This window comes from Hesperophylax consimilis, chromosome 11 (genome assembly GCF_061612785.1).
Source record: "Hesperophylax consimilis isolate HC1 chromosome 11, BYU_Hcon_1.0, whole genome shotgun sequence".
NCBI classification, from domain to species: Eukaryota; Metazoa; Arthropoda; class Insecta; order Trichoptera; family Limnephilidae; genus Hesperophylax; species Hesperophylax consimilis.
The window spans coordinates 24,883,380-24,906,827 of NC_142846.1; the positions used below are offsets into that span (position 1 = coordinate 24,883,380).

The 23,448-nt window shown below is 33.4% G+C and overlaps 1 protein-coding gene across 1 annotated transcript; it reads left to right on the forward strand.

Annotated features, from left to right (window-relative positions):
* LOC149419956 (protein takeout-like) lies at positions 1-17,296 on the forward strand. The gene is made up of 5 exons (XM_089637110.1): positions 1-105; positions 9,871-10,099; positions 10,585-10,715; positions 11,225-11,377; positions 17,043-17,296. The coding sequence occupies exons 1-5, from the start codon at positions 24-26 to the stop codon at positions 17,192-17,194; spliced, it is 747 nt and encodes a 248-aa protein (XP_089493236.1). The 5' UTR covers positions 1-23; the 3' UTR covers positions 17,195-17,296.
* Positions 17,297-23,448: the final 6,152 nt, after the last annotated feature.

The window sequence follows — 23,448 nt, forward strand, 5'->3', positions numbered from 1 at the left end:
TGGAACAAGTAGCCGGCTTCAAAATGTCAGTGAGAGTGAAATTGTCTGTTATTTTTGGATTAACGTTGTGCGCAGTAGTGACTTTTGGAGATGCCAAAAAATTACGTAAGTTACTAATAAACCTTTTTTTGTGATATATTTTTTAAATTTTATCTTACAGGAAGAAATTCTATATCGAACTGGTCTAGATTGAATAAAAAAAATATGGTAATTATTTCGTGTTAATTATGAGTTTCAATTCACCTATTATAAAACAAAACTAAAATTGTTCAGATTTCATAAATGTTGCCAACTGCTTTTTTAATGATAAACTTATGTTTACGAGACAAGGAGTTTTATGCATAGCACAAATGATAACAAATTAATTTTAAGTAATAATTATGAGCCTGAAATACCTACATAAATTGAAAAAAAACTTCCGAGAAAAAATACATGCCAAAAGTGTAGGTAAAACGGTATGACCCAGAAAGACACAATTTGATATATTTTTTTGTTATAATTAATGTATTATTGTTGGCAATATATACGAGTAGATGTATTATTTTACATTTTACCCGACTATGAAGGTATCCATGTTGACGAATAACGTTAGTTTAGTTAATGATTTGTATCACTTAACCGGTTGTAATAATTGTATTAATGATGTTTAATGATTGAAGGTTAGCTGAGGTATAAATAACCTGATGACGGGCAATGGTTAAATAAGTAACCTGGATACGTGTTTATCGAGATAAACTTTCTTTAAACTTATAACCAAAAGGTTAATTGGATTTAGTTGAGTGGAGTCTGAAAAATTGTTAAATTATGTCACTTAAAAATATGCATACCTGTTAATAAATAATTTAGTAGATAGATTGAAGAAAAAACAACAATTTCAGAATAATTAATCACGCAAAACTGGAGCATTTGGTTCTTTAGAATAAGCAATCTGCCTAGATAAGGACTAATATCAACCCGATAAGACATAAAAGGCACATTTTAAATATTTTTGTTGTGATAAATATTCAAAATATTTATTTATTAGTAAATATAATGAGCTATATTATTTGCATCATATTATGATATTTGCTATCTTAATATATCTATGTAATGTAATAAATAAAATAATTTACTAAAAATAAAATATTTTACCCATATTTAATTCACAATTAAAAAATGAAAGTCGGTTAAAAATCAATGTAGAAAGGATGATTTACAATTTAGCCCTTTTCAGTAGACTTTTGTGTGAACATTACACAAGAGTTCCAACTGCCCAAAGCCAATGGAACTATGACTCTGCCAGTTATTGGGTTATGTTGTGAGGTTAGAGAGATGAATAAGAGGAGATTTAGAAGTACTACCGAACAATCAAGCCAAAGATCAGCTGAATCAGAAACGAAATATAGAATGTTCGACAACTAACTAGAATAAATATTGTGAGCTTTGAGTGTTATTACTGTGTAAATTACATACTTTTCTACAGAAAATAATATATTCTTAGTGCATCGTTATGAAGTTTATTTCCTTAAACTCTATTTCAATTTAATTTTTTTATTTTCGAATAAGTTTTGAGTGTGACCTCAAATTGTAATATTTAATTATTGAAGACAATACTAGCGGTTCTTAATCGAAAATTTGACACAAAAAAATATGAAAAAGATAGGTCACATCTAGGACTTGAACCCAGAACCATCGTCTTGAAGGGGGTTGTTTTAGTATCTACCTAGAGTGGCGTATTTATACACGAAACGTCGTAACTGTTAATAACATAATATAATATTATAACCATAATTTAATAACCACTGTTGCAGTTTTACTTCTGCTGGTGATGTCGTGATCGTTGTGAAGTCACTGGGTAACATTTGATCTAGCAAGTGTTGCAGTTTTACTTCTGCTGGTTATATCGTGATCGTTATGAAGTCACGGGGTAACATTTGATCTAGCAAGTGTTGCAGTTTTACTTCTGCTGGTTATGTCGTGATCGTTATGAAGTCACGGGGTAACATTTGATCTAGCAAGTGTTGCAGTTTTACTTCTGCTGGTTAAAACGTGATGGTTATGAAGTCACGGGGTAACATTTGATCTAGCAAGTGTTGCAGTTTTACTTCTGCTGGTTATGTCGTGATCGTTATGAAGTCACGGGGTAACATTTGATCTAGCAAGTGTTGCAGTTTTACTTCTGCTGATGATGTCATGTTCGTTATGAAGTCACGGGGTAACATTTGATCTAGCAAGTGTTGCAGTTTTACTTCTGCTGGTTATGTCGTCATCGTTGTGAAGTCACGTGGTAAAATTTGATCTAGCAAGTGTTGCAGTTTTACTTCTGCTGGTTATGTCGTGATCGTTATAATAATAATAATAATAATAATAATAATATTTATTTAATATTTATTTCTTACACAATTACAAATTAGGGTTTAATGCATATAAGAAATTAGGTTATATAAACTTTTTACAAAAGATTGTTTTAAAGTATTTATACATAAAAAAAAGAAATTTCAACAAACGTGGAATTTCATAAAAAAAAAAAAAAATTTCAGGCAGCGGTGAAAGATCTCGTCAACGTGGAGACGAGATGTTGCCGACCGCAACTGCTGGAAGACGAGGCGCCGTCAGCCTTATTTCCCATTCCTTGATGAATGTGCGGCGCGGCCAGTGTTTTGCTTTCAAAACTTCGGCAACAGCCGTCTGAGGCACGCCAATCTTAAATGAGGAGTATTCACCCCGAGTTTTAAGTTTTACGACCTTATATGAAGCTGCGCCATATAGTGACGTTAGGTAATGCGACATATCATCGCAAGAAGTATCAGGATGGAAGGGATAACAGTGAAAGAAGTTCAATACTGATGGCTCCTTTTCACTCTTTTGATTACCCCGTACGGTGACACGCCGTTTGCGTGCCACTTTTGTCCATTGATCAGATAGCCCTTTAGGTTGTAATATGTTGGGAGTCGTAATATCGGTAGAGCTATCAGTCGTGGCAGGAGCGACGGGTTCGACGGGTTCGGCCGCAGGAGACGATTCCAATGGGTCAGCGGGTACGGCCGATGGTGATGGTGATGATTGAAGTACCAGTTTTTGCTGCACCTCAAATTGTGGTTGGACAGATGATGTTGATGGCAAAGGGAAAGGTTTGGCCTTAGTACCTTTGACAGTATCTGGTATCTGTGCAACATCGGGCTTGGCCTTCGATTCCTTTGCCTGCGATCGAGTAACTCTCGCTCGCGGTAATTCGCATTGCGAAACAGGAGCGGGCTGCATGAGGCGCGGCGGGAAGGGGGGCAGGGGCAAGCCGGCCGTCGCAGGAGTTGTACACGCAATAGGTGCCATAATAGTGTTAGTAATAGCTGCAGTCACAATTGTTTCAGTAGTAGTAGTACTTATGGCACGAGGCACAGCGCGGGCGCGGGGAGGTGGGTCGCACTGAATTTCGGGAATCGGCTTCTCGTTACCGTGCTTCGTTACGCAGGTACTTTGATTAATATTTGACTTACTACCGACTAGTAGTATTGACTTAAATTCTTTAACGTCAGCTGTTAAGCTGTCTACTTTGGTGCTCAACACTTTTACTATATTAGTGAGCACTTGAAACTGATTCATAAATACACTTAGATCGCTCATTTTTTGGCAAAGTAATAGTATCCCGAATAAATACTCAAAACAAACGGCGCGCGGCGTAATACGTGCGTTCCGCCGGCAAGGTAATTCTCGACTCTCGAAGTCACGTGGTAAAATTTGATCTAGCAAGTGTTGCAGTTTAACTTCTGCTGATGATTTCATGTTCGTTATGAAGTCACGGGGTAACATTTGATCTAGCAAGTGTTGCAGTTTTACTTCTGCTGGTTATGTCGTGATCGTTATGAAGTCACGGGGTAACATTTGATCTAGCAAATGTTGCAGTTTTACTTCTGCTGGTTATGTCGTGATCGTTATGAAGTCACGGGGTAACATTTGATCTAGCAAGTGTTGCAGTTTTACTTCTGCTGATGATGTCGTGATAGTTATGAAGTTACAGGGTAAAATTTAATTTATTAAGTGTTGCAGTTTTACTTCTGGAGCTGAAGAACTGATGAGATAAACTGTGGGGGTTGTTGTGTGCCAGATGTACGGGACGGCACTGTAGTCGCCGGCCGCACAGACGATATAGCGGGAGTGGCCGGCTGGCCGCTTCGACGCCTTGGAAGGGAAGGTCGGGAAAAAGTAGGGAGAATGTTGAAAAAATGGAAAAAATGGGGAAAAATATGGGGAAAAGGAAAAATGGGGAAAAATGTGGTTAAAAATGGGGAAAAATTAGGATAGGGAAAATTGGGGAAAAATGTGGGAAAAGTGGGGAAAAATATAGGGAAAAGGGAGAAATGGGGAAAATGTGGGAGAAAGGTATAAGGCAGGGGGAAGGAAGGTAGGGGGGAACCTGCGCCCTGACTAGGGACGCTTCGACTATTGTGAAAATGTTTTCTTCTTGATGAGCACCAGGGAGCCGGGTGAAAGAAGAAGGCCAGGTTGCAGTGAAGGTCCAGGGCAGGAGAGGCTTGAAGAAGGCAGTCAGGGGCAGTCCAGGAGAGATGTTGATGGTCCGATCGTTGCTGGCTCTCTGCCGAATTGCACAAGTTGTCCGCCTTTTAAAGGACCAACGGGCCTAGCTCTCCCTTTGTTAGCGACAAATTCCGAGAATTATTTTTGGGTTCCCGGAATTTGTCACAGGAGAGAGCGCCGTTGTTGCGTAACTTGGAAGGGGATGATTTTGACTAGGTCCCTGACTGTTTCTCCAATCCACTTTGCCCGGGTCATTTTTATTCAGATACATTTTGTGAGTTTGCACATATTACAGAGAGAAAATATATTTTACAAGGCAGCTTTGCACAATATTTAATTTGTGCAAATTTACATATTAAAGAGAGAAAACATATATTTAAAGGGGAAGCTTTGCACAATATTCAATTTTGTGCAAACGGCAAGTTTTGTAAAGGAAACTGCGTTTGCACAATTTCAAATTTTCATGCAAATTTAATTAAAGGGAGTTGGTATTTAAAAGAGAAGATTTGCACAATATTCAATTTTGTGCAAACGGCAAGTTTTGTAAAGGTAACCGCGTCTGCACAATTTCAAATTTCATGCAAATCTTCCATGTTTTGTACAGATGATAGGTATTTAATTTATAAGAGGGTGTTGGGGGGTCAAGCCTTTGTTTTTTTGTCTATAATGATGACTGCTTGACCCCGTGGTTTTATTTATTAATCAACAGATAAGATTACAGATTTTATAGAGAGAATTTGTTGCATAAATTCGAATATGCGCAGAGGTGAGTTTGTAAAGGAACTGCCTCTGCGTAAATTCAGATTTATGCAAATTAATCTAAGTCGGTGGAGGTACGTCCGGTACACCAGAAGTAAGGCGGATTTTAACCTTTTGGTGTGAAACTTATCAAATATTTATTAACTAGAATATTTGTTTCCTTTCAAATCGTTACAATATGACATACTCCTAATTATTATCTGTTCAATGAGTTGAAGCTATTTCTGTTTTTTTGTCTTCTTAACTTACCTCAATTATTACAGGAATTCTAATAAGTAAAAATTATTTTTTTTGCTTTATTGACATAATCTACAACCCACAAGACGAGTTAATGACACATTTAAGCCGTTTTCGTAATAAAAACTCGCCATAAATAATATAAATAGGATAATAAAACTGCCTTTGGACGAACGCTTACGTAATATAAACGAAATGACATAACCTTGAAATAATTTCTTAAAAACTCGTTCGTATCATTGCTTTCAAGCTTATTTTACCGTGAAATGGTATTATTGAAATAAAATAATTAATATTTTATAAATAAAATTTTAATTAAAATTACATATAATGTTCAAATCAAAATATTTACATAAATTCATCGTTCATTGGCTTAGATCAGTGGTTCCCGATTATTTTTTCCTGAATACTCAAATAAATAAATAAAATATGAAATTAGTTTTTCGACATTTATTTAAATCCTTGTTTATGATATAACAACTCTAATAATAATGAAAACCAGACAAAAGTGCACTTATCTCTTTGCACAGCTCTGAAAAATATTGTTGCTTTTTAGTATTAACTCCTGGCGCTAATTTGTTCGGTTTCAGGAACAAACAGGTATTATCCGTATAGTAAATGCGTTCACGTTTCTGAAGAGCTTGTATAGTCTCATAAAAATTATGTCTCCCATACTGACATAGTTAGAAATATGAACTAAACGGTGTTAGAAAGAGAAAACACCAAGCTTTATATTCAAATTTAAAAGTTAATCACAACATAATTCAAATGTACACCTCTATGAAACCAAAGGTTCTGACCGTAATTTGAGAAAACATTATTAAAATTATTTTTATGTAAAACAACAAAAAGGTGAGATGGCAGTAATGTTTATAAAACACACGGTAAATAAGTGTTTTTTAGGTCAGACGAAGAAACGCCATTTTAAAACTTTTTTATGTATTATTTTAATACATAGTGTTTTTTTTTAAATTTATTTATAATTAATTAATTTGAAAGCGTAATTTATCAATTATAAAACCGATTTTAATTTTTGGATACGTTCAGAAATATGATTCTTTTTAGAAGCGGTAATACACACAAATTATCTGACTTTCCGAAATACAGGGTGTCCGGAAACTCGTAGTACAAGCGGGAAACTGGTGAATCTACATCACATTTGGAGTCGATTTTTTAGTATATTTTTTTTTTATTTGAGCTTTCGTTATCGAGTAAATCGAGTTAGAAGTTGATTTTTTTTTTTTTTAATCAAATTCTTATAAGTTATTACTGAAGATCAAAGTACCCAACTAATCAAAACTATTTGAAAGTAAAACAAATGAAGAAACTCGGATTTGAAGCATTATTTTGAAATCACCCTTCATTTAATCCGGTGTAATCATAAAATATTTCTGCTCTGCAGGGTTAAAACATCTGTTGTTCAACCCTAAACACCAGAAAAAACTTTAACCCTAAAATAGCCGAAAAATATTTTTTTTGGGGTTTTTTTTGTGAAAATGCTCAAATCAAAAAACTTGATGTTTATTTGGGTTCCCCATGTGGTGTAGATTCTCCAGTTTCCCGCTTGTACTACGAGTTTCCGGACACCGTGTATAACGGTTAGTATGCTTGAAGGGTTAAGTCAACTTCGACTTGAATTCGGTGATATGTCTAGTTTTTAATTTTGTCATGACCGAAAATTCACTTTCGCAAAGATACCCTTTCAAGCAATCTCACGTACCCCTGGGGGTACGCGAATCACTAATTGGGAACCACTGGCTTACATGCAGGTGTTAAATTCTTACCTAAATAAAATTTGAATGTCCTGTGACATTAGTACTAAAAATACACAATTACTATAGAAGAATATAATTAACAGTGGGTATGTTGTTATGAACTATTACATGGTATACATAACCATTATTATCAAATATATTATTTTACATTGCTAAGAAGTTTAGTGTTATATAGAAACGTAACTAATGCAATAATTATGCAACTATAATCTTTCTAGTATATTATGGTTACTGCAGCAACTTTAGAAATGCCTGCTTTCTTTTCCTAATTTCATCGATATGATGTGTTTATTTCTAATGACATATTTTATGTTACGACGTTTACCCGTGTCTACCGCATTATGTAATATTGTCGCATGTTTTCACTTCGCGGCTTTTGTTTTCTACGGTAGAACTTATTCACAATTAACTACTTCTCTGTCTTTATCTCTCACATATTAGCATCATTTCACATTTTACTTTGTTTCTGCAACTCATTGCTCTAAGTTCCAAACATCCATTTCCTTTTTCACGGCCACGTGAAAATAAATATATCTACTACGTCTTCAACGTATTAAGGCGATGCACTACGTCGTGTAATATTTTAAATTGAGCAGCTATCAATAACAACCCTTACGTAGATGGCAATAAGGTTTAAATTCCCGTTTAACACTATCCGCCTGTTTTGATTTATGCAAGAAAAAAACATTGCCAAAAAGTGCCTTTTATTTTATTTTGTGGATGTTCAGGCATAAATATTTAATTTTTTTCCGATCATTTTATAAATAACTTAATTTGACACACTATACAATAAAATCATAACCGAAAATGGGTTCGTAATTAGGAGATTTTGAACTTTAAAGTAGTTTTCATAGGTCTATACATTATTTTTTTCTGGGCTTATAAAAAGACTTATCTAAAAAATACTCGATTATTTCAAAGGTCAAGATGTATTCTACTCGCAGTATTTAATTAAAGCATCTGAAACATTTCTAGGCGACCAAATTTTCAAACCTAAAACACATGATTTTGCATTACTGCGTATGGCATCGCCTTAAACGCCTCAGAACAGAAATCTTCTAGTGAGGCGAGATATTTATTTTATTATAGTGACTATTTAAACATTGTACATACAAAATACGATATTAAATATATGCACAATTAATTGTATTACTTTGTTCTCCTCACTAGAGTGACCTTTGCTGAGGCGGATTAAAGTTATTCATTTCTGTTTCATTAGTTTTCTATGTCGTTTTTAATGTTTTTTTCTTCATTAATCTCTTTAAATATACATAGATAATCGTATAATCAGACAGAAAAAAGGTTACAATTGTAATTTAAATAGATCTACATATTGAGGTAGCAGATATATAAAAAAAAAATCAAAAAATAATTTCAAAATCGTTGTCAAAGTTTTTGTCAAAATGTAGTTCTGGAAATTTCTCGACTGCTGTTACACGCTTAGTAAGTACAGTCTAAGTTTTCCTCAAAGCATAATTGACACAAACTTTTCTAATGAATTTTGAATATTTTATCCACTCAAATAAGACTCTTAAATAAATTCTGAATATTTCCACAGATAGATCTCGTTTTACTGATTTAAAAAATGTTAAAACGTCGTTTTTCTACTGTACTACCACAGATATATACAAAACTATTCAACTTCATGCCTGATGCTTGGAAAAAGGAAAACACAACTATTCTTCATAAATTGACCACTAATTGGTTTCATTAATTAGGTAGAAAGGAGAGTGAACTTTTACTACACAAAAAATGAAATCAAACACAAACCAAAAACAACAACAAAAACTCCAACAAAAAATAAACCATGTAAAAGATACCTTTATGTTCTAATCTTTATCATTATGTGTATATATGTACCTACCTAGTACTTTTAAATTAGAATGCTACCAAAGCAGCAGTTAATAGTAAGTTTAATTGGATATTTTATTTTATTCTATTTCTTCTCTTTGTTATTCATATTTATACAAAATATGTTAGCAGGCTTAGGCACCAGTTAAAAGTACATATACCTATTATTTAATTATTATTTTAATACTATACTTATCAAACAACTTATCAAAATGTTAATACTCATCCTAATTTGACTGTCCTAAAACGGGAATCCTACTAGTTGGGCAGTCAAAACACTTCTTAAATAATGTATAATCTTTTACTAAGTAAATAAATAAAATAAAATAAACTATTCGTATGATCAAACAGGATAAAGGTGATAATAATTTGCAATTTAAATAATAGGTATCCATATTATAATATTACTGTGACAATTTTTATGACAGTTTTATTGAGTCGAAATCTTGATAGTAATAATTATTGTTATAAATCAACAGGATACTAAAAGTAATGCGACATATATGTAAACCAAAGTGAGCAAAGTACATAACAGATAAAAAGTTTCTTAATTATTATTACATTGTGTAAAATATTAAGTTAGTTAAAAAAATATAAATCAACATTGGACACGACTTTTCTCATTGAAATGTGTATAACTCAAATATTAAGAAGGAAGATTTAGAAAGTACGAGGAAGTTAAAGAGACATGTATACAAAGCATTTGCAAAAATTAAAGTTTTGACCCTACTTTCAGCTTTTTCCGTTCAACCATGCAGTCTCTCTGACCGCGAACTGGGCACTTGTCTCAGGAACACCGCGCAAGAGGCCCTCCAATACATGGGCAAGGGTCTCCCAGAACTAGGCGTCCCGGGGATCGACCCTCTGTTGATTGGGGACATCACAGTCGATCAACCATCCCTTAAAGTGAAGTTTAAGAACGCTAGCATTATTGGGCTGCAGACTTGCAAGATCAATGCATTAAAGTAAGTCAATTAGGATTACTTTGTTTTTTGTTGTGTGATGTCTCGTTTGTGTTTCGTATGCAACTTCTTGCTTTGTTTCTTGTTGGTGTGTGGTGTCTTGTTTGTATGTTCTGTATTTGTTTTTTGGTATGTGATGTCATGTTTGTGTTTTGCTTATGATATCTTGCTTTGTGGTGACTTTTTTGTACGTGATATCTTGTTCATGCGTGTTGTCTTATTGGTTGTGATGTTTTGTTATTTTGTTGTGTCTCGTGATGTGTTGTGGACTCTTCTTGGTTATTAATGTATTAATATAATATTATGTTATATTATTGAATAGTGTCTTGTTTGTGTGTAGTGTTTTGTTGATGCGTGGTAATTGTGGCATTTCGTTAATGTTTTTGTTTGACCCCTTGTTCGTGTGTGGTGTTCATAAATCTTATTGACTGTTGTCTTGTCAGTGCGTGATGTGCATAAATATTAATTTTATTTGTTAAAATTTTCAGAATAGACACGGTAAAGAAAAGAATATTCCTTAACTACACTAAGAATGGTTCCTTCAACGGGAAATATAATGTCGATGGACAAATTCTGATTATTCCTGTCAGAGGAGATGGAGATTCCAAAATAGTGTTCAGTGAGAATCTTTTTTATGAAAACTTAACATAAATACAATCCTTACTTATTATAGACAATATTTCAAAAATGAAAATGTTTATGGGCTCTCTATTCAATATGTGCTAAGAGCATACCGAGGACGGGATTGCAGGGCGTTTCCCCTGATAAGATTTTAGTAAGTTCCTAATACTTCGGAATCCGTATTCAGCACCTGCATTTGCCTTAAAATATGTAATGACGAAATATTTTAGGATTTTTATGAACACGCGTTCCGACACTGTGATAATACATTCGTATTTTACCAAAAGCTTATCAAGAAACCTATCAATTCATTCGTTAAAGGCTTGCAATCCCGTTTTTAACCGTTTTAACCCGTTTATAAGATATTTCCATTCATCATTTCATTTCAGAACGTCTTTGGAATCAACTGAATTCTTTTAGAAATTATTATACAGTGTAGTTTTAACAGTTTGGCATATTATATAAAAAGGTTTATAAAGCACGATTGTTGAAATATTTATTTTGCAGCTAATTTGAACTACGTTTTCAAACTTGACTACGACACTTACTCTGGACTGGATGGGAAGGAACATTGGAAAATATTAAAACACAAAGTTACCTACAATCCTGAAAAGGCTCAGTTCCAATTCAGCAACCTGTTCAATGGAAATAAACGACTTGGTAACCACTCATTTTATATTTTTCAATTTAATTAGACTGACGGCCTCCATGGATGCGTGATGATTAATTTGGGTTATTGCATAATGTATTCATTTAAAATATTTTATATTGTATTTTTGCGGCAAGTTCCAGAGTGGTAGATGAGTTCAGTATTGCCCTGGTGAAAAATCATGAATCAGAATCGAAACATTGCTTGAAATTACGTTAGCCATATTTGGTGACCAGATCCGAACATTAATTCTAGCAATACACCTAAACTGGGAATGCCATATACTCACTGGTCCCAGGTGGTTTTTTTTATATATTTTTTTTTGTATTAACCTCACACAGGAGGCTTTGAGTAAAATAATTTCCCCCAGGCCCTACGTCATCTTTTGGGATGCAATCTGAAGGGTCTGTTTAAAGGAAAGGAGGGAGAGGAAGTTCTGGGAGGATTGAAGGATGAGGGTTGGGTAGGATTCTAGGGATCAGTGTATCCAGGAGTGACGGACATATGAGTATAACCCTCTCACTGTGGAACAAGGCGATAGGTCGAGAGACTAGTTCGAGAGGTCAAAGGGTCTCCCCAAATCAGCCTCTCACGATCTGGCACGCCAGGCCATCCTGAACACACCTCCCCCGATGACCCCGGGCACCCCTGCTAAATCACCAAACGTAGCGAACCACTCGGGGTGGCCTATTGTTTTGTTGGTTATCCAACAAATGGTTATCTCAAATAAATTTAACCTATGTGTTAATGTATTAGATAAACCTAAAATTACCGACCATAATATGATTCAAATTCTATTAAATGACAGAGAAAACTACAACTCCATTAAAGAAACACAAGTAATAACATTTAAAAATTACAAAAGATACAATAAAGAACTCTTCATTCAGACCTTAGAGACTATTGATTGGAATGAAATAAATCAAATGGAATATAACAAAAAAGCTGACCAGATGATATTAAACATTAAAAAATCCATTGATGAAGTAGTTCCAGAACAGAAGATAAGTAAAGGAAACAATAATAAATGGTTCACAAAAGAACTACGCACAATGCAGCACGATAGAGATACATTTTACAAGAGAGCACTCCTTACTAATAGTACTATGGATTGGAATAACTACAAAAAAATGAGAAATAAATACTCTAAAGACATAAAAAGAACGCATAATGAGTACATAAAAAATAAAATAAACTCGGAAGAAGGGGATCCCAAAAAAATTTGGAAAAGCATTAAAGAATTAGTACATGGCGATAACAAAAACGACATAAAAATAGTTAACTTCCCAAAAGATATAAACGAAGAAAACATGGCTAATAGCTTTAATAAATATTTTATAGAAAGCATCACTCAAATTAACAAATTAATACCCAACATTGTTTTCAACCCCACAAATGATAATAACAACTCAAACAAAGAATTATTGGTCTTCAGAAAAATAACTGCAGAATATTTATTTAACATTTTAAACAAAATTAAATCAAAAAATAGTTCAGATGGATTAACTATTAGTCTGATAAAAGATGCTTTTCCAGTAATTGGATCTACTCTATTAAATATTATTAATCAGACAATTGAAGAGGGAAAATTTCCACAGTCATGGAAACTGTCTACCATTATACCGGTCCCAAAGGTTAAAAATACCAGAAAATGTGAAGAATTTCGACCAATAAACACCTTACCGAAATATGAACAGATACTTGAAGTGATAATAAAAGAACAAATATTGCAATACTTAGATGAACACAATATTTTATACCAAGAACAATCGGGATTCAGATGTAATAATTCTTGTGAAACAGCGTTAAATGTAATCGTTGAAGAATGGAAAGAAGGAATGAATAGTAATAAATTTATCTTAGCAATATTCTTGGATTTTCAAAGGGCATTCGAAACCATAGATCGAGAAATATTGATAAGAAAGCTTAAAGAAATTGGTTTCTCAACTCTAGCCATTAAATTAATAAAAGAGTATTTGAAAGACCGAATACAGGTAACAAAAATTAATAATCAATTTTCAAAACCAATGGAAAATAAATTAGGAGTACCACAGGGATCAGTCCTTGGACCTCTATTGTTCATACTCTATATTAATGACATGGTGAAAATATTTTCAAAATGCAAAGTACGACTATTTGCCGATGATACACTTATATATATAATTGGAGAAAACTATGAAGAACTAATACATATTTTAAATAATGAACTAGATAATGTATCAACATGGCTAAAAATAAATAAGCTTAAATTAAATACAAAAAAAAACAAAATGTATGGTAATTGGTTATAAGAAGACATCCAGTGAAAGCAAAATCAAAATTGATGGTGAAATTATTGAAAATGTTACCAATATAAAATACTTGGGAGTTATAATAGATTCCAAACTGAACTTCAACAAACATGCGGAATATACCCAAAAGAAAATTGGTAAAAAAATATCTTTTTTGGGAAGAATTCGCCAAAAACTGTCCGAAAAAACTGCAATCACCATTTATAACTCCATTATTGCTCCACATTTTAATTACTGCTCAACTATCCTTTTCCTGTGTAACGACCGAGAGCAAAATAAATTTCAAATTCTCCAAAATAGGGCAATGAGAACAATACTCAGACGAAATAGGTATTCAAAAGTAAATAAAATGTTAAACGAACTAAATTGGCTAACGGTGAAACAGATGTTGACCTTGAACACGATGATATTTTTACACAAAATTGTAAACAACCTGCTACCCAAATATTTTTCGAATAAAATTGTATACAACAAGGACATACACAAACATAAAACTAGGACGTACAATCAAATTAGGCTACCAAAGAAGGACAAAGCGAATACCCAGAATACTATATTATATAAAGGGATGAAATACTATAACGCGCTGCCGGAAAACCTTAAGTCTGCCCCAATTGAAAAGTTCAAGATGTTGTGTAGGAGCCACATCAAGCAAGAAAAAAAAACATAGTATATTTGTATGTAATAATTAATTAGTCATTTGTAAACTTAAATGTACAAATTACTAAAATAAAAACAATAAAAAAAATAAAAACAAAAAAAAAAAACAAAAAAAAAAATGGTACCCGGGGCGGCGGTACCCAAACCCGCCTCCCAAATTGAACCACAACTTTAGTCGCAACTCCTCCCAAAAATAGGAGGAGTTGGTACGTTGGTACTAGAAATTGTTCAAAGTACTGGCAATGAAAATATGTTCGAGCACCAGTGATGGTTTATGTATGTATATACGTTATTATCAGTAACAAACATTTTCATAAATTTTTACTCATATGCCTCAATTCTCCTGCATTCAATGTCAAAATACTCCATAAACTATATCGACTATGGCTGGATAAACCCTTCAAGCCACAAAATGAAAACTTTCCATGAGATGATTCATACGAATATTTAAAAATTCGCAAAACTAAATAACATATTAAGTTTTATTTGAAAGTGGTTATTTGTTTTCAAAAATTTGTTTTAACACATTTTTTAAATGTGTTACAACAAAAATCAGCAAAAAATCTATGTAAAACGTCTAAAAGTAACATTCCATAAAAATTTACCTCGAAGGCTTTTACCAAAACACAGTCGATAAGCATTTTATCACTTTCACGAATAAATTTACCATAAACAAAAATGCGTAAATTGTAATGGTATATTTATACTACGTATTCACCAATCCAATATTAGCCAATCATTTATAAACAAGTTAAAGTTACGCATGATTTGAGATTTTCACGGCCAAAAGCCATATGGTGGTATATTTTTCGGTTATTCTGCCATATTCCGCTACCTCCTTCTGTAGCCAACGTTTCGGATCAGCGACAGAGTGTCTTTCATCGGGGTAGACGGGTAATACATTCTAACAGATTACACATCTGCCCTGTAACGCTGTCCGAAACGTCATCCAAAGAAGAAGGAAGCTAAACATACTAGTACCAGCAGAAGAACAACAACGTCATAATAAATACCCTTAAAATAAATCACCTTATACATAACCTATTAAATACAGAAATTATCTTACAGATGAATCAAAACATTCACGTTTTATGGCAGTAAAAAAAAATATTTTACTAATTAATACTTTTATATATTACCTACATTAATTTAAACTTTTCTGTATATATTCTATTGTATATTAATCACATGTATTATTATTTCACTTATAAGCAAGTTATTATTATGCGCGACAACTGTTTCGCCTTTTGAAGGTTTTTTTTAAGTAATCCAAATATTTTCGGGTTACGAATAACCTGACAATATTATAAAATCTCCTACTACCACCACAGAAAGCGGAAAATTTTGCTTGTGTTGCGATGAAGGACTTAGCCAGCCGACGAATTGAATACAATACAATTAAAATTAATGTGAGTTCCACAACTTAAAATTGATGATAATGATATATGTATATATACAGGGTGCATCGGCAAGTACCCGACAAACTTTAACCAGCTATTCCTCAGCACATTTGGAGTAAAAAATTTTGTGGGCGCTTTGCTGTCCGGTTACATTTTTTTTCCATTAAAAACAAAAAATAAATAAAAAATTAAACCACACTCCATCACTGTCATTTGCATTGTTTCTCATGTTCAACAGCTGTTATTAGCAAGTGTGTCAAAAAGTGTCCTCGCTCTTTCGTACACACTAAATAATTATAGTTAAAAATGAGACGAATGGTGCCGTGCCATTTCGTTGTGATTGTAAGTGTGCGCCAATATAGGTACACACGTGCATTATTCAACGGAATTCGAATAAAATATTTGCCAGATGGGTTTTCAAACTTTGACAAAGGATAAAACAGTGGTGACATGTGGTGAAAATATGAATAATAATTTTTTTATTAGAAAAAAATGTTGAACCGGACAGCAAAGTGCCCGTAACATTTTTTACTCCAAATGTGCTAAGGAATAGCTGGTTAAAGTTTGTCGGGTACGTGCCGATACACCCTGTATATACATACATTTTTTTAAAGAAACAATACAAAATATTAAATTAATAATCATGTAGTAACGAGAAGAAAAAAGTATGTACGTATTTTATTGTAACGGTTCTTACCCGTGATATTGAAATTGTTCAAATTAATAACTACAACGATGAACCTAGAGTGTGTTATATAGTTACAGTTCTTCATCGGTGTTATTGAAATTATTCAAATTTCAAATCAGAGTGATTAACCAAAGCGTATTGTATTATAACAGTTCTTAATCCGTGTTATTGAAACTGTTCAAATTTCGAACCAGAACAAACAGAGTGTATTGTATAATAACAGTTCTTGATCCGTGTTATTGGAACTGTTCAAATTTCGAACCAGAACGATTAAACAAAATGTATTGTATTATAACAGTTCTTGATACGTGTTATTGAAACTGTTCAAATTTCGAACCAGCACGATTAAGCCAGTTACAGACCACGCTATAAGCGCGCTATATTTTCTAGATATTTCAGCATATCGTTCGCCATACATTCCCAACGGTTGTGTATGGCGAGCGATATGATGAAATAGTCCAAGCCATGATGCGTATATCGTGATGTGTCGCCTAACTTAACCAAAGAGTGTTGTACCATAACAGTTCTTGATCCGTGTATTTGAAATTGTTGAAATTTCTAACCAGAATGATTAACCAAAAGTTTATTGTATGTTAAAGGAATAATAAATATGTACGTTTATCTTTTTATTTTTCAGCTGACACCGCCTTGCGAGTTGTAAATGATAATTGGAAGGTGATATTCACAGATCTGTCGCCACCAATAATGGTCAAGGTTACGAAAAGTATCGTTAATATTATTGGAAAATTCTTTGAAGCAGTCCCCGTGGAAGATCTATTTACACCTTGAAAACAAACAAACTCATCACGATTTGCGATATTACGCCTATTCTTAAGATACCTGTAAAATGATAAGTTATGTTTAAGGTTTTGTAATTAAAGTGTTTCAAAAAGCTAAATATTGTATTTTTTAGTACTAGATATAATACCCGCATGTCTGAGTTTATTATTTTTCATGTGGAATACGTGCAAGCAATAATGACTTATATTATTCAATGCATCTATTTGAATTTCTTTTTTGTTTTTTTTTATTAAATGAATTAATGAAATGGAAACTAACCCACTTCCCGACATTCGACCGAACCGAAAATCGGCAGATTGTCTCGTCGATGATAATGAATTCTATCAATTTTTTGTTACAATCGTGCACACTTTTCTTAAATGGGATATCATCATAATTAAAAAAATAAAAATAGCAGCAGTTAATATACCAAATAAATGTCGGTACTATCCAATTAAAATTTGGCTTAGGTTTAGCGTTGTTGACACCAATCCCATGGGAGGAAGATTCAATACTCAACCAAACCATTTTTAAATTATTTTTTGAAATACATCTATTAATAAAAATAGATGTATTATCATATTTATTTAAAAAATAATTATAATATTATATCTATGTAATAATAGCTATATTATCACATCTATAAATAAAAATAGTTATATTTTTACATCTATTAATAAAAATAGATGTATTATCTCATCTTTTAAAAAAAGTAGATAAATTATCACACTACAAAAAAACTTTGTTATATTGCGGGTTGATTTTTTTAAACTTAAATAGTAGTAGGTAAAAAGTATAATATTTATTTTTAATGGAAATGAAAAATACTAACCTAGATGAGACACAATAAAGGCTATGAAAATGTCATGACTATAATTTGAGATTATCGATTATATATATATATATATATATATAAATTTATAAAGATTAAATTCTGAGGTCAGAAAAATCATATTTATTGGACAAGTGATAAAAGGTGACTGCTTATTTACTTATATGTGAGATATTACCTATAGAGTTGTTTATTGATTTCGACTAACATAACAATTCTTTTCCCCAATTTTTATTCTATCCTAAGAATTAGAGAAAATATGATTTTTTTGACTTCCATGTCGGTAAACAGGCTTACTGAACCTAAGACATAAAATATAACCTTTCAAGGTATACAATTTTTAAATTAAACAATGCTTTGTTTTAAAGTCAGGACACATTTAAATTTACCCACCTACCGGCTTCGCTTTTCGCTTGGCTGCTTCATGAGAGTAACAATTTTAACTTTCTACGAAAATAAAACATCCTATTTTGTTATTTGTTTTCGAGGTGTTATGCGGTGTTAAGCCGTGTTGCGCTAACTCCTTCTTTAGCCAACGTTTCGGACAACGTTACAGTGTCCATCATCGGGGCAGATGTGTATTCTACTTTAAATACAAACTAGAATAATGTTTGCAATAAATAACCGTGCGGAAAAAACATATGCATTATAAAAATAGGATCAAAATTTGATGGTACCCCTTCAGAGCTCTCGCAAGGACGCTAGAATACACGTCTGCCCTGATGATGGACACTGCAACGTTGTCCAAAACGTTGGCTAAAGAAGAAATTAGCGCAACACGGCATAACACCCCAAAAACAAATAACAAAAATACTTTTGGCCGTGAAAATCTTCAATCATATAAAACATCCTATTTGAAAAATTTTATAAAGAAGATAATATGGTCGAAGACTATCGACAGATCAAGAAAGCTAACAAAGAATGGAAAATTCTCCATTATTATTAAATATTTAATTGTATATAATAAGTAATTGGATGAAATATGTAATTGGATGTAATGACTAATGAGTTATTTTTAGTATTTTCTGATCAAAAAACTACAAGCTTATCTAATTAGCGACAGCCCACACATCACAGTATAAGTGTGTACATTTGTACCTGCTAGTGTATATCATTTACATCAGATAAGCCTGCAAATACATCTATGAAAAATTTCTAAAAATATTTAAACAGTGATTTTAAAAACGTTTATGCTTCTTTGATAAGTATTATAATGTTTAGCTTTAGTTTGAAAAACAATCGTGAGATGGCGTGCATCAAAAACCCGTTTTGAATAAACTTACTTAGACATAATACACCGTTGCTGTTTCAGAGTGCCAAAATTTTACCTGTTAAGGCTCTTCTATGGCAAAAAATCATAATTCAGTATATATTTACCCCGCAGCATAAAGAAAAATTAGAACATAAATACAGTACTAGATTCACGCGCAATGACGGGTTAATAGTTCCGAAATTTAATAATAAATACGGACAGAGAACGTTTGAATACAACATACCGAAGATATTTAATTTATTACCTGACACTATAAAGCAATGTAAATCTATGAATAAGGTTAAATATATGGTGAAAAATTGGCTATCGGAAAAAAAAAATTTACTTTGATATGTATGAAAAATTGTATGAAAAAAATTTTGATTCTGTAGATATAAGATGTAAATTATAACTTATAAAAATGTATAGAAACTAAACTTTAAGCACCTGTTGACAAGCCAATTCAATTGGCTTAGCAGGACTTGTTTGTTGATATGTATTAACTATTTATTCAATTTAAAAAAATTTAAAAAAATAAATACATGTAACATTAAGGACGGGTTTGAACAATTCTATGAAACGTCTCATTATTGCACAATTGTTTAAAAAAACAGAACTTGAATAGAACCTTCACAGAACTTGAATTTTAGCTTTAAATTTGATGAATTGTTCAAATTCTGTGACATTACCCCTTTTAATAGTTTTAAGGTAATCAAATTTTAATAACGGAATTTGGAAAAGATTTTGTATCTATATTACTTGTACTATCATGTGCTATAAACTCGTGCACTATACCACTGGATAATGGACATATTATGTTTCCCAGGAGGTCTAGCGAGGACGATTGATAAAGCCCTATGTCAATAGTATGGTCAGTCAGCGATATTTGCGAGCACGGTCAACGATTGATGAGAAATATTCCGAACGACAGACGATAGACATTTTTAGCGCGGCCTCCATAGAATCAGATAAGCTTCGGTTAACTGTCAATGTAGGAACCAGTTTTTTTTTAAATAATGACGTTTATTTCGCATAATTGCTGTCCCATTAACGAACGGAGTTGATGTAACGAAGCTCTTATTATTATTGAAAAAATTCGTATACGCGGCGAGTTGAATTGGGCATTGATGTACCAATTACTTAGTCAATTTTATTAGTTTGGGCTAGCAGAAAGGAATTTTTTCACATAACACGTGGAGAATATGGACCTCATTAACTAATTTATTCCCTTTTTAGTGTCAAAAGTATTTCAATTAAACATTTCCAATTAATTAATATATTTACGTAACTGACGTTTGACGTGTTTGTATTACGTTTGACGTGTCGGAATGTCAATTCGTATCTCCTGTATGATTTAAGATTTTCAAGGCCAAAAGTATTTTTGTTATTTGTTTTTGAGGTGTTATGCCGTGTTGCGCTAACTCCTTCTTTAGCCAAAGTTTCGGACAACGTTACAGTGTCCATCATCATTACACATCTGCCCTGATGATGGACACTGTAAACTGTCCGAAATGTTGGCTAAAGAAGGAGTTAGCGCAACACGGCATAACACCCCAAAAACAAATAGCAAAAATGTATCTCCAGTGTTGCCAGCGAATATCGACATCTTATTTATTGCGTTACCAATATCGGTCTTGGTATCAACAGCGCGACCGTACTCGAAAAATCGGTATAAAATCATCGGTAGTTACGCCCATCGGTCCGATAAAGTTATCGATTTCACTGTGCTAGCTAGTCCCCTGTTTTTCCTACAATTATTTTTTTTTATTTTTTTTATGCTTCCGATTTTGTTGTCCGGGTTAAATCTTCCCCATAGGAAAAACTAAACCCTTCCACTCACTTTTCCACAAATGATCAGCTAGTCAATCAACACTATGCAAGTGCATTATATAAGGAAAATAAATACAACAATACAAGAACAACAACACGTCAACTCACCAGAGATCAAATGGGAAAAAAAAATTCACCGACTCCAGATATTTTCATATCAGAGGGTTCGGCTCGGTAGTACTTCTAACAGGGCCTATAAATCCTACTGATATACATAAATAAATACAACATAAATATATAAAAAATCTTTTGTTATCCTACATGTATTCAAAATGACCGACTTTTGCATCTTTATATATAAATTTTTTGATAGATCTAATACGCCTAAATTTTTAATGAGAGAGCTAGGTATAATGCCAGTAGCCGAAATAACGAATGGTAATATTTTTATAGTCTGAGAATGCCAAATTCTTTTTATTTCGTTTCCTAAATCTGTGTATTTTTTAATTTTTTCATTAACAGATTTTTTAATGTTACAGGAATTTGGAATAGCGACATCAATGATATAAGTTATTTTTTTAATTTTGTCATGTAAAACTATCATTATTTTATCATAATATATTTTATAAAATTCGTTTTCTAAAAATGAATTTGGTTCGTATTCATAATATGGTACTACATTACGGCAGTCAATCAAGTTATGTTTAATTACCAAATTTTGGTGAATTATTTTTAAAACTTGATTGTGCCTAAATGTATACTCGGACGGTGCTAATATAGAACATCCCGATATAATAATATGTTCTATAGTTTCCGGAAAAGCCAAACATTTTCTACACAAATCATCAATTTGATTTGTATCTTTGATTATATGCTTTCTATAATTTTTAGTATTAATGACTCTATCCTGAATGGCAAGCATAAATCCTTCTATTTCTGCGCTGAACTTTTTTTTTTATTTTTTATGTGACACCTCACAAGAGTGTCCCTGCCTGTGCAGTGCACAGACAGGGGAACTATGTCACCACCCGGTTGGGCGGCGTTGTGAGGCGGAGTAAGGTAGGGGCTGTAGGAAGGGATTTGTTAATGCGGGCCTTGAAGAGGCTCGGATTATAGGAGGGAGGAAAAACAGATGCCGGTAGCTCGTTCCACATACGAGCCGACTTACACAAAAACGAGTCGTAAAAACGGCCCGTTCTCATGAAGCCAACGTCAACCGTGAACGGGTGTTCAGTTAGTGTCCGTCGAGTTTCGCGCACGTGCACCGGTGCATCAGGAATCAATGCTGCTAGCTCCTTGGAGCAGGCTCCATTGAAATACCTGTAGAACAGACACAGCATGCCTACATTGCGTCTATGCATCAGAGAAGGCAATCGGTCTGTTAACAACGGATTGTCAATCAGACGGATCGCTCTCCTTTGCACAGACTCAAGCAGGTTTAACAAGTATTTTGGGGCACCAGCCCAAAGGTGGCTCCCAAATTCAATAGTTGGGCGGACTTGAGACTTGTACAGGGTCAGCAGCTGGTCACTGTTGAAGAATCTCCTAGCCCTGTACAAGACGCCCAACTTTTTGGAGGCCTGATTTACTCGGGCTTCTATGGATCCCCGATACTTGAGCTGGTCTGATATAGTAACTCCAAGCATTTCAATGGAGTCTTTATTGGGGAGAGTGCTCCCATCAAATTGCACCAGACAGTCATTGATCTCCCTCTTTGCCGAAATCAGACACGCTTGGGTTTTTGAGACGTTGAAACTGACCAAGTTGGCCTTACCCCAGGCACGAACCATCTCTAGGTGGTGGTCAATTTTTCGCTTCAAAACTTCCCGAGCTGTTCGGACATCATAGGTGGAAGGGGGCCTGTCAAAAAGATAACCCTCGTGAACGGTGCTGTCATCAGCGTAGCAGTGAATTGGTGCACATTCAACGAGATCGTTGATGTGCAATAAAAACAGCGTCGGAGACAGCACAGATCCTTGTGGCACCCCCGCATTGATTTGGTGCGGTGAGGAAGAAGAGCCGTCAACCACGGTTTGAATTGTTCTTCCCCTAACTCTCCAATACTCAACCATTTGTTTGACGAAAATTTGTCAACATATGTTTGGTTGAGATAATTGAAGTGTTTTGCGTGTAAAATTTTATTTGACCAGGAATCTAATAATTCCTGGTTGGGATTTATAAAAATGTTGGCATTCTCATCGTATAAATTTAAAGGTGTAATATTTCTATCTGCCTTGCAAATTATTTTGTGCATTTCTGAGCTATGAGCTTTCCTATGGAAATTATTATTATTATTATTATTGTTGATACATTATTTTACAATATTTCATATTCTAATTCAGTAATGTTGGCCTCACTGGGTTGTGAGAAGAATTACAACTATGTTTTTTTCTTTTTTCCATGGGTGTC